Source organism: Cynocephalus volans, chromosome 15 (assembly GCF_027409185.1).
Source record: "Cynocephalus volans isolate mCynVol1 chromosome 15, mCynVol1.pri, whole genome shotgun sequence".
NCBI classification, from domain to species: Eukaryota; Metazoa; Chordata; class Mammalia; order Dermoptera; family Cynocephalidae; genus Cynocephalus; species Cynocephalus volans.
In genome coordinates, this window is record NC_084474.1 from 49,096,224 (window position 1) to 49,107,844 (window position 11,621).

At 42.3% G+C, this 11,621-nt stretch overlaps 1 protein-coding gene and 1 long non-coding RNA gene across 6 annotated transcripts in view; one reads left to right on the forward strand and one right to left on the reverse strand.

The window, feature by feature from the left end:
* The window catches only part of LOC134363920 (uncharacterized), a 39,687-nt gene extending 37,589 nt beyond the window's left edge, over positions 1-2,098 (reverse strand). For both annotated transcript variants that reach the window (XR_010021780.1, XR_010021779.1), the window contains exon 1: positions 2,010-2,098. This is a non-coding gene — a long non-coding RNA (uncharacterized LOC134363920). The remainder of the gene's footprint in view (positions 1-2,009) is intronic.
* Positions 1,888-11,246, forward strand: PDP1 (pyruvate dehydrogenase phosphatase catalytic subunit 1). Of its 4 annotated transcripts, XM_063079737.1 has the most exons (4): positions 2,357-2,408; positions 3,260-3,294; positions 6,142-6,246; positions 7,088-11,246. In XM_063079737.1, exon 4 carries the CDS (start codon positions 7,132-7,134, stop codon positions 8,743-8,745), a length of 1,614 nt encoding a protein of 537 aa, XP_062935807.1. In that variant the 5' UTR covers positions 2,357-2,408; positions 3,260-3,294; positions 6,142-6,246; positions 7,088-7,131; the 3' UTR covers positions 8,746-11,246. The 4 variants fall into 4 exon arrangements, with proteins under 4 accessions (XP_062935809.1, XP_062935808.1, XP_062935806.1 ...); XM_063079736.1 differs by lacking the exon at positions 6,142-6,246 and having other exon boundaries at positions 2,328-2,408; XM_063079739.1 differs by lacking the exons at positions 2,357-2,408; positions 3,260-3,294; positions 6,142-6,246 and adding an exon at positions 1,888-1,919.
* The last annotated feature ends 375 nt before the right edge of the window (positions 11,247-11,621 follow it).

Below are 11,621 nucleotides of genomic sequence, written 5' to 3' on the forward strand. Positions count from 1 at the left end.
GGAAAAGGGAATTTAAAAAGTGCTCTGAATAACGGCAATGTCAGTGTGGAATAAGGATATAGGCTACCAAGGTAACAACTTTGAAGAGGTCCTTTGATATGAATATATAAATTCTGGAGTTCCATTACTCTATTCTACAACCATTAGGAAAAAGTCTATAGATAACAGAGAAGACCAGAATAAACTTCATTTCTGGATCCTCAACCAGAAACTCTTAAAATAAAAATCCACCCAGCTTCAGATAACAGGTCTCCACACCTGCCAAGTAGGGGCTAAGAGGTAGTGACGCTCCTCATGTAAATTATTTTAATCCAATGTTCTGAGGTTTTAAGATTCTCTATTCTATTAACAACATATTAGTATGTAAGTATAGAATATATTGCACTTGGGGGCCCGGGTTTCCTACTCTGTAGGAGTCCTTAATCTAAAACACTGACCTGGACACATCTATAATAACAGCTAATTCATACATGGCACTTATTCTGTGCTATGTACTTTCTTAGCAAGTTATATATATCAACTCACTTAATAAGCTCTGTGAGTTACTACAATTTTTATTCTTACCTTACATATAAGAGAACTGAGGCACACAGAGGTTACCCATGACCACAAAGTAACTGCAGAGCTGTGAGTGGAACTCAGGGAGTCTGGCTCCAGCTACACTCTGTGAACCACTATGCTACACTCATCCTATACTGCCTCCATGAGACAAGAGAAAAGCAGATACATAAATGAGGTACTTAATAAGAAAAAGACAATGAAGAATACTTGCAAATTCGTGGGAAGCTCCTTTGAGAAGCAAAAAAGAGGGGGTAAAGTGATGCAGGTTGGACCCATGTAAGCTGGGATGAAGGCCAGATAGACTAGCCACAAGAGTTCCATGGTCAGCCTGGGAATGGGCAAAAAGACTCTCTTCTAATTTATTTAGAGAACAGAGGAGGCAGCTTGAAAGATCCAGGAGTTATGAAGAAACTGTTTGGGCATATAAAGTTTTTCCTTTATTTCTTTAAAAAGCAGGTAATTCAGGATTAATAAAACTCCACAGTACTGTTAACATAACAGTTTTTACATACAGTCTACATCACTTTATGAACTTTGCTGGCTAGTTAGCAGACAATGTGTTATAAGTCAAAGACAACTCGTTGGTTAACACTAGGCAGGATAAGTGCAATGATCTACCTGACATCCTCTCCAAGGAAACTTTTAGAAGCCACTGTCCCTTAAAGAGAAGATACACGTGGATGCAGGTAAGTGAAGAGCCCTCGGATGTCTTCTGTTTAGTCACATCCAATGCCAATGTCACCCTACACCTCACCTCATCTCACAGATGCGGAAACTAGTCTCATCACTGGGAATGATTGGAAGGTCTTCTGACACCAAGTCTAGAACTCTTCCCACTTCTGCGGGCTGCATTCTACCACTTTTCCTCGTAATCGTTCAGGGCAAATACTGATTTCAAAACCCTCCAGAGAAAGTGACCAAACACCTGTTCTACAGGAGAATTCCTTCATCATAACTTCCTCTTGCTGCTAGTTAGACCAGTTTCCTCTTTCTGGGACCTGAGGGGTGTCCAGAAAACGATTTTTAAAAACCCATAAAACCATTATCTGAGTTAATGCCCCTGAAATCTGCAACGCATCAAATGAATGAAGCAACAGATACTCTCGAGGTTACTGCCATGACTTATACTCCAGGCTGGGGTGTTTAGTTTTCCGTTGGGCAGGGAGCTGTTCCCTCAGGCTACCCTGGGAAGCCTGCACCACCCCGGCGAGGCGCGGGGTACGACGCTTGGCCGCCCGGCCGGCCCTCCGCACCGCCGATCCCCTGCCGAGGTGTCAGAAATTCGCAGAAGCCCGCCCGACAGGGAAGCAGCCCGTCCCCTGGGCCCCTCGGGCACGGAGAAGCTGGGGCCAGCCTAGGTACCTCCTCCCTCCAGGACCCGCCGCCAAAGCCGCGACGCCGCCGGGCCGGGCGAGCGGACCACGGATGCCAAGCTCGCGCCGCCCTACCTTCCACCCGCTACGGGGCGCGGTCATGTGAGGCGGGCCCGTGGAGCCAATGCGCGGCCCGAGCCAAATGGAAGGGATTGTCTGACCCCCGTGACGTCACAAAGCTGGCGGGGAGCGCGCTCCTCTTCCGCCCCCGCCCCCTCCCGGCCGCGGCCCGCTCTCCTCCTCCCCGTCCCCTCGCCACTGCGCAGCCAATCGGAAGGCGAGAAGTGCTCTGGGCCCGAACGTGTGGGCGTGGCGGGGTGGCGGCCCGGTGGGGCAGGGGCGCAGAGTGGGCCGGCTGGAGGCCAGGGACTGCGCTCTGGGGAGCTGCGCGGTGCCGCGTGGAGGGAGCGCCGAGTGGTACCGCCGCCGCCGCCTCCTCGTCGGGAAGAAGTGGCTGGTCCCCTGCCGTGCCCGGTTCGTATTCCCTGCTCCCGGCCGGGAACTGCCCCTCCCGGAATCTTTCTCCACCAGTCCAAAGTTGTGAGGGGGCGCCGGGACGGGGGTGCCAGTCGGGTGTGGGGAGCGGAGGCCGCGGGCATGCGGAGGGCGGGCCGCCTGCGGCCAGAGCAGGGCGGGGACGAGCCCGGAGCGCCAGGTGCGCGCGGGGGCGTCAGGGCTGCGGGGAGGGCGGAGCGGCGCCCGGAGCCCAGCGGACTCGGGGTGGGGGGCGGGCCCGAGCCGCGCTGCGCTCGGGTCCGTTGGGCTCTGCGCGCCCACAGTCAGAGTGGGGGCCCCGGGGGAACCCGCGAGAGGGCGAGTTCCAGAGAAACTGCGGCGCCGCGTTTGTGCCTGCGGATCTGCTCTTACACACCGCGGGGTCCGGGGTGGCCCCGCTGGCAGCCTGCAGCCGGCCCGCCTTGGTCTTCTAGAATGAAGCGGGCGCCGTGTGCTGCCCTAGACTAGGAGGCCGGGCAGCGGGCGGAGGATGCCGCACGCCAGGGCTGGATGGAAGGGCGGGCCCCGGGGCGCACCTCTGCTCGCGCTTGGGTCCCGGTCGTCTCGGGCTGTGGTTCTGCGTCTACGGCGGGGTGGGTTGGTTTGTTTGGTTTCCTTCTCCCCACCCCTTTCTCCCTCCTCCATCCTCTTTTCCCCTCCCAGCCCATTTACCGGGCTGGAGCGAGACCTCGCCCCTCCTCCCCTCCCGCCTCCCCGCGGCCGCCTCCTCTAATGAGCATCTCTGCCTTGCTTTCAATGGGCCGGTGCTGCTGTCGCTGCTGCTGCCCGCGCGGGTTGTGGATGTTGTCGGCTCCGTGTTGTGATGACAGGAGAATGTGTGTGTGTCCCGGGCCCAGACGAATTGGTAGGTATTCACTTAACTACCTGCGTTGGGTACCCAGGAAGGATGGTGACTGATCTTGTGTGTGGATGGTTTTAGGTGGGTCGATGTGGAATTAAGGAATGAGATAGATGGGAAAAGGGGACAAAGGCGTCCTGGACTGAGATAGCTTTGATGCTTTAGTGAGTGCAATTTTCAGGTAGGGACAAAGGAAACTGATCAAACAGGTGCTGGCTTGGTGCTTCGTGTCTTCCGAAGGAAAGCAGTTTCTTCATTCATGTGAAGGTAACAGAAGCTGTGAAATGGCTAGGCATTTCCAGAAAATGCTGAAAAATCGCGGAGAATCTTTATGCAGGGTGTTTAATGCAATCATATTACATAAACCGGGGTTCTGACACATTTAATGAGTAGTGTGGCATTTCTTTTTTTCGTTTACATCAAAAGCTTTGCAGAGCTAAAGAGCTCCGGAGTAGGTGCAGTAACATTTTCTAATTAATTTGGTACCTGGGTTTATGATGAAGTGGAATCACTTCTTGGCACAGGCTCTGCCGAGCGCATCAGTAAGAATGGATGGGTCTTGTTCCTGTTTCTGGTTGCAGCGCATCTTTCCTTATTCGTCATTGGCAAAATTGGCAAAATCTGCCTAGGACTAAGATGCTGCATCTAATGTAGCTGAGTCTGGATCGTGGGATAGGAACTTTCCAGTGAAATTGTGGTCAGGAATAATTTGAAAATTTGACATTGCTCCAGTTTACCAACGATTATACCTTATTGCTGTTTTCTTTGCCTAATCAAGAGCCTTCTACTTCATTAATTTAGCAAGTTCGTCAGCAAAAGTTTTGATTTAATATGAGTTATTGTTGAATCTCAGGATATTCAGAAAGATACTGAATTTTTCAGTGCTCACTTATTTATGAAAGCATTTGAAAATACTTTGATTTCTAAGGGTATCTGGTCTGAGGAGAGAATTTAACACTTTCACTGATGATAGAACACATTAATGCAGTAGGGTTTTCATCAATTTTAACTTCCCTAAGAATTTGTCTTTTGAAGGTATGTTGGGAGTTGGAGTATTGGGATACAATCTCTGTTCATATGCTAAGCTCTTGAATAACTGAAAGATACAGGTGATAGAATTCATTCTCTGATTTTTTGTTTTTAATCTCGAGAACTTTTGCCTTGAAGGAAAAATGTAGTTGAAGATGTGAGTGCTTGATGTTTGAATTTAAGTATTAATCAAAGTACCTGCTGCATGAATCATAGCTCTTTTGCCACAAGATTTTATTCATTTTGCAATCAACTACAAAAACAGAAAAATTGTCAAAAGAATTTAAGGAAAGTGCAGGTTTCCTGAACTTGTAGTCCTTGATTAGATGTCAGATAATCTAACCCTGTTATGCATCTATCAACCCTCCGTCCCACACACATACAAGTAGTACTTTACACACACATACAAATAGTACTTTGAGTCAATCTACGTTCCATATGGACACTTTCTTTTTCCTGCGAGATTCTTAAGTTTTAAAGTAAGGACAAATGCATGCTTATAAAATTATGAAAAAAATAAAATTATGAAGAAAATTTTTTTTCATTAAGATTGCATCTGTTTACATTTTTTATAATAGAAAATCTTTATGCAAAGCATCGAGTTGATGTGCTTTCTGCATGCACACCTAAAAAGAGATACAAATTGGTTTTGAGACCAAAGCCAATGTCATGTGGCCCAACATTTGAGTACATCCCCTGGCTCAGTCATGTACACTTAACCTTTGGATGACTTTCAGGTATTCAGTTTGAAGTGCTGTTATTTAAGTAGTTAGTCCTGATAAGATTCCTGTTCTTTTGGAATTTCTGTTTTTCATTACAGCATTTTGGGATGCTTATTTAGTTATGGATTCTTATTTCCAAAATTCTAGCTGTCACTTTCTGTTGCCTGATCTTTTCTTCATTTTTGTAAACATATACCTTCTTAGATAGCACAGTTAAAATAATGGTACTTTCTATCACTTGCAAAAGAGGTTCCTTATAGCTGGTTTATGCAGCATTTATTACAGAAGCAAACAAGAATCACTGGTTGAGTATTCAGAGCTTGGTTTTCTGTGCATCCCCACCCCCGACTTATCAGTCTTCTCCAATTACTCCTCGAAACAAGATACGTGAAAATATATAGTTAACACTCCTTATGATATTTGTAGATTTTTTTTTTTTTTCTTAATGGGTTCGGCCTTGGGAAGGAATAGTTGATATTAAGACTCAAATGATTTTATTTTCTTTATTCCTTTTTGTTTATTGCATTTGTTTTTTTATTTAAAGATTTCTAAAGTCTGTTTCTTTATAATCCAGAGGAATACTTCGAAGCAGTATCTCAGGAATTCAGGGAAAATATATGTTAAAGAAGAGGGATTTTTTTCTTGCACAGATTATTTGGATTAATGATAAACATTCATTAAATTTTCCAGATAAATGCCCAGCAAATTACTTTTAATGTTATATAGTGAGTGATATGGTTTTTTAAAAATTCGTAATTATAATATCATACCTTTGTAATCCAAACCTTAGACTATTATTTCATTGTTTTTAATTGCCTTTCTAGGGTAAATAGATTTTTTTTTTAATATAAGATAAAACTTTTTTTTAGGGGTGAATTCTGCTTGTGATTCATAATAGATGAAAATACTATTTCTATAGCTTTCTATTATGGCTGCTGAGCAGGGGACAATGGTAGCAAGTCAGTTGAATTCCAGAACTGAGACCATTTATGTTACTGACAAGGTTTTAGAGCTACCGGAATACTTAAAACTTTCTTTTTTTAATAACAAAGGACACAGTAAAATTCAACAATAAATAAATGAAACCTGTATTTGATTTCAGAGTCTCACTTCAATAAACATAAAGGCATAGAATCCTAGAGGAGGCCTTAGCTAGCGTCTGTTCTGATGTATCCACTTACAGCTTAAGAAAGTGAGACCCAAAGAGGTGAGCTGACTTTTCCAGGATTATCTGGTGAGTTGGTGGCAGACCTAAACCCCTTCGCTCACCAAATTGGAGAAGTGGTCTAGAGAAGCAGGGTTTGTAAAGCCATCCATTGGGGTACAACATAAAATTGCAATTTTGATTTTTATTTCATGACATAGTAATTTTTCTGTGTATGTTATAATGAACATTATATTAATATAGTAATATACGAGGGTACTTCATAAGTTCATGGAAAAACAAAATTAAAAGATAATACAAATGTTTCCATGAACTTTTTGAAGGCCCCTTTTATGTATATAACTTTCAACTACTTGAGAAATGTGCATATGTTGGGGATATATCCTAATACTTTTTTGGTGATAGCCATGTATAATCAAATGCTGACAATTGACTACAGATCTGGAAACAGGATCTTCATAAATGGGAGAAATCCCTGTGCAAACTAGGAGAACTAAGGCCTTTTTTGAGGACAGATAGAAGTGTGATTGGCCAGGTAGACTGCTACTGTGTAAAGTTATATAACCTTCAACTCCTCAGCTTTCCCCAGCCAAATCTCTTTTACATTCTGCACAGTTTGTACTGCACAAAGAAATATGGAGAAAAGAGAAAAGTGAAACTTGGGTATAGTTCAGTCCTGGCTCCATGAACCACTGGGGGTTGTACTTAACAGAAAATACCCTGCAGCAATAGTATATGATATGTGTATAAAATATAGTACCTCCTAGCACAGGCTTTAGTGTGTAGATTCACTTGCTAAATATTTGCTATAGAAAAAAGCTAGATTAAGTAATTTGAAATGTAACTCTTTTCTTTGTGTACATCTGTCTAATTTGCTGTCTAGGAATCCCAGTCAGAAGTTCCAGCCTTCCGCTGTTCTCTGATGCCATGCCAGCACCAACACAATTGTTTTTTCCTCTCATCCGTAACTGTGAACTGAGCAGAATCTATGGCACTGCATGTTACTGCCACCACAAACATCTCTGCTGTCCATCACCTTACATTCCTTCGAGTCGCTTGAGATATACACCCCATCCAGCATATGCTACCTTTTGTAGGCCAAAAGAGAACTGGTGGCAGTACACCCAAGGAAGGAGATATTCTTCAACACCGCAGAAATTTTACCTCACACCTCCACAAGTCAACAGCATCCTTAAGGCTAATGAATACAGTTTCAAAGTGCCAGAATTTGATGGCAAAAATGTCAGTTCTGTCCTTGGATTTGACAGCAATCAGCTGCCTGCAAATGCACCCATTGAAGACCGGAGAAGTGCAGCAACCTGTTTGCAGACCAGAGGGATGCTTTTGGGGGTTTTTGATGGCCATGCAGGCTGTGCTTGTTCCCAGGCAGTCAGTGAAAGACTCTTTTATTATATTGCTGTCTCTTTGTTACCCCATGAGACTTTGCTAGAGATTGAAAATGCAGTGGAGAGTGGTCGGGCACTGCTACCCATCCTCCAGTGGCACAAGCACCCTAATGATTACTTCAGTAAGGAGGCATCTAAATTGTACTTCAACAGCTTGAGGACTTACTGGCAAGAGCTTATAGACCTCAACACTGGCGAGTCAACAGATATCGATGTTAAGGAGGCTTTAATTAATGCTTTCAAGAGGCTTGATAATGACATCTCCTTGGAGGCGCAAGTTGGTGATCCTAATTCTTTCCTCAACTACCTGGTGCTTCGAGTGGCATTTTCTGGGGCCACTGCTTGTGTGGCCCATGTGGATGGTGTTGATCTTCATGTGGCCAACACTGGTGATAGCAGAGCTATGCTGGGTGTGCAGGAAGAGGATGGCTCTTGGTCAGCAGTCACACTCTCTAATGACCACAATGCTCAGAATGAAAGAGAACTAGAACGGCTGAAATTGGAACACCCAAAGAATGAGGCCAAGAGTGTGGTGAAACAGGATCGGCTGCTTGGCTTGCTGATGCCTTTTAGGGCTTTTGGAGATGTAAAGTTCAAATGGAGCATTGACCTTCAAAAGAGAGTGATAGAGTCTGGCCCAGACCAGTTGAATGACAATGAATATACCAAGTTTATCCCTCCTAATTATCACACACCTCCTTATCTTACTGCTGAGCCAGAGGTAACTTACCACCGATTAAGGCCACAGGATAAGTTTCTGGTATTGGCAACTGATGGGTTGTGGGAGACCATGCATAGGCAGGATGTGGTTAGGATTGTGGGTGAATACCTAACTGGTATGCATCACCAACAACCAATAGCTGTTGGTGGCTACAAGGTGACTCTGGGACAGATGCATGGTCTTTTAACAGAAAGGAGAGCCAAGATGTCCTCGGTATTTGAGGATCAGAATGCAGCAACCCATCTCATTCGACACGCTGTAGGCAACAACGAGTTTGGGGCTGTTGATCACGAGCGCCTCTCCAAAATGCTTAGTCTTCCTGAAGAGCTTGCTCGGATGTACAGAGATGACATTACAATAATTGTAGTTCAGTTCAATTCTCATGTTGTAGGTGCATATCAAAACCAGGAATAGTGAGTGGATCTTACCCTGGCAATTCTCAAATGAAATAAATTTAAAGTGTGGATAGATATTTAAAAAAAAAAAAAAACGCTAGTAAACATTTCCAGTGGGTCATTGCAAACATTTGCCCATTTGATATCCTAGCAATTTAGGTACTCCAAATTGACTTTGTAGCACCATGAAAGCCTGGTTCTGCCTGGCTCGGACCTCACAGCACCTATACTTGAGGGAAGTCATTTCCTTATTGCAGGTGTCTTGAGACATTGGCTGCTTTTACCAACCTGAGAAAATCAGGATGACCTGGCAAATAGGATCTTGAATAGGCCAAAAGCAAGGATCTTGCTGGTTGTATTTTCTTGGTAAAAGGGAAGAAACATTACTGTTCACACCTACAGACCCCTTTCTTCACTAAGATTACAATGTACATGAGAACATTATTTATTGCATGAGATTTTCTAGATACATAATCTATGCATTATTCATATAAATTTGTTTTAGCCTGAAGTGGCTTTTCAAATCCAGTACTTTAAGCCATAAATGACCAAGACCAGGCAATCTGAATTTGTAAGTTTTTGTGGTTGTTTGACTGGAATGCTGCTTAAATGGAAAAACAGACCACACTCCCTTCCCCATCCCTGATTTCCTAATATAACTGAAGCATTTTCTGTTGTGCCACATACTTGACAACAATAAAAGTTTTTGGTTTTACCTACTCTTATATTGATGTTAAATAAAGAAAAAAGATTTTTAAAATTTGTATTAATTAAAAGCTTTATTTAGTTTAAAATAAAGTGATCCAGAATTTAAAGAAGAGACTGATATGTTCAGTTATTGTCATCTGTAGCCACCAGCACATCACTCTTACCATGTAATCCCCCAAGGCTTGGCATGCTATAAGTGTGGGGTGGGTAGGCTGCTGCAGGGAAATCGTACTTCTTGTCTAGTAGTGATAAGAATTTTCATCACTTTTGGGATTTTAAGGATGACATAGATAAAATATCAATTTGGGGAGTCAGCTTTAATAGACCTTCCGGTATTGAGACAGGAGAGGAAAGTTTTTGTTTTTCTCCACTTAGATATAGATCAATTAAAATATTTGGTTTGAAATTACTCAATGCTTTAAATACTATTGTAGCTTAAGATACGTGTTAAGATATACACATGAGAAACTTTAAAAGGCAACTGTTGTGCATGCCTGATGCTTAATAGAACACTTAGTAGCGTCAAGTGTTGTTTGCAGCACTCTCCATAATTATATGCAGTCCCTTCTAATACTCTGTCAAACTAAGTAAAAATATACTCAAATTGGCTTTTGGGGAGCTTATCTGATATGCATCAAATGGCATTTTGTTCCTGTGTTTAATGGTGATCTGTGTACAGCTCTGCATATATTTTCATCACTTATTCTAGCATCACTGTTAAAAAAAATGGCTATGTTTGATATTCATGTAGATATTAATACAAAACATGATCAGCTTTCTATCGTGTAAATTGGTTGGGTGGTTAGGAGTCCTTTCAGATTTCTGTAGGATACGATGTGGATTAGATGTTCAAGGACTCCCTCAGAACTGTGGATACTGAATGCAATATTGGCTGCAAAATTTGTTCTAATTAAAAATTGGACTCAGGAAGATTACAGCTCAGAACATCATACAGTGTTTGTTTTCTGAGGTGTTTATATTTTTGTTTTTTAAGTCAGCTTGGAACTTTTTTCCCAGGCAGTATTTTGGAGGGGAAAAGGCTGTACTATATATTTATTTCTAAACATTTTGATGGAGACTTCATCTCTTAATGAAATGTGTAGACTGCGGTAGCAAAATCCATTTTAGTTACTATTTGAATTGCTTGACCACCACTGAAGAGTTCCATATTATTATATACTGAATACTGTCTTGTCTCTATATAGTATACGGAATATAAATTTTGTTTCGTGTGGTCATGATCAAGGTAGTAATTCTTATTATTAGACAAGAAACATGGTTTGCAGCCTGAAAGCTGGTCTGCTTTCTATAGACATGAAAATGCAGTGTGGAGTTGACATTGTGTAAATGAAAATAATTGAGTCTTAGAAATCTGAATGTACTGTCATCTAAAAAGAGGTTGTGATTCTATTGTAATTGGTTGTAATGTAATGTCTAGACTTAACGAATATATGTAAACTTTCATGGTATTTAGCTTTTATTAAATTTTTAAAATTTAAACTTTCTAACATATGTATTCAACCTCTGATTTTATATCTAATCAGTGGTTCATGATAATATATACAGTGTGCCCTTAATTAGTTAAATGGAATGTTGGTATGGTATGGAGTACTTGTTAGGAAAACTGTCTTATAAAAGATGTATCTGTGTGAAGACATGTGAAACAGTTTATATCTAATATAGAGTATGGTCAGAGAAATGCCCATGGTGAATTAAAGCTTCATATCTGCTTTCTGAATGGCCTGTGCTGGTTTTTAATATAGTAAGATTCGTTAAATGCTTTCTGTAGATGGTAGAATATATTTAACTTTAGGATAAAGTAGATACACAGTACTTAATTTTTTCTTAACCAAAGTGTAATATACATTCAATAAAATGCACAAATTTTCAATTTATAATGTGAGATTTGATAACCATAATCCCCATTAAGATGTAGACTTTTCCATTACTCCGGAAAATTTCCTCTTGCCCCTGTCCAGTTTTTTTTTTTTTTTTTTTTTTTTTAAAGATGACCGGTAAGGGGATCTTAACCCTTGACTTGGTGTTGGCAGCACCACGCTCAGCCAGTGAGCGAACCGGCCATCCGTATATGGGATCCGAACCCGGGGCCTTGGTGTTCTCAGCACCACACTCTCCCGAGTGAGCCACGGGCCGGCCCAAAGTTCATGGAAAGGTTTGTATTATCTT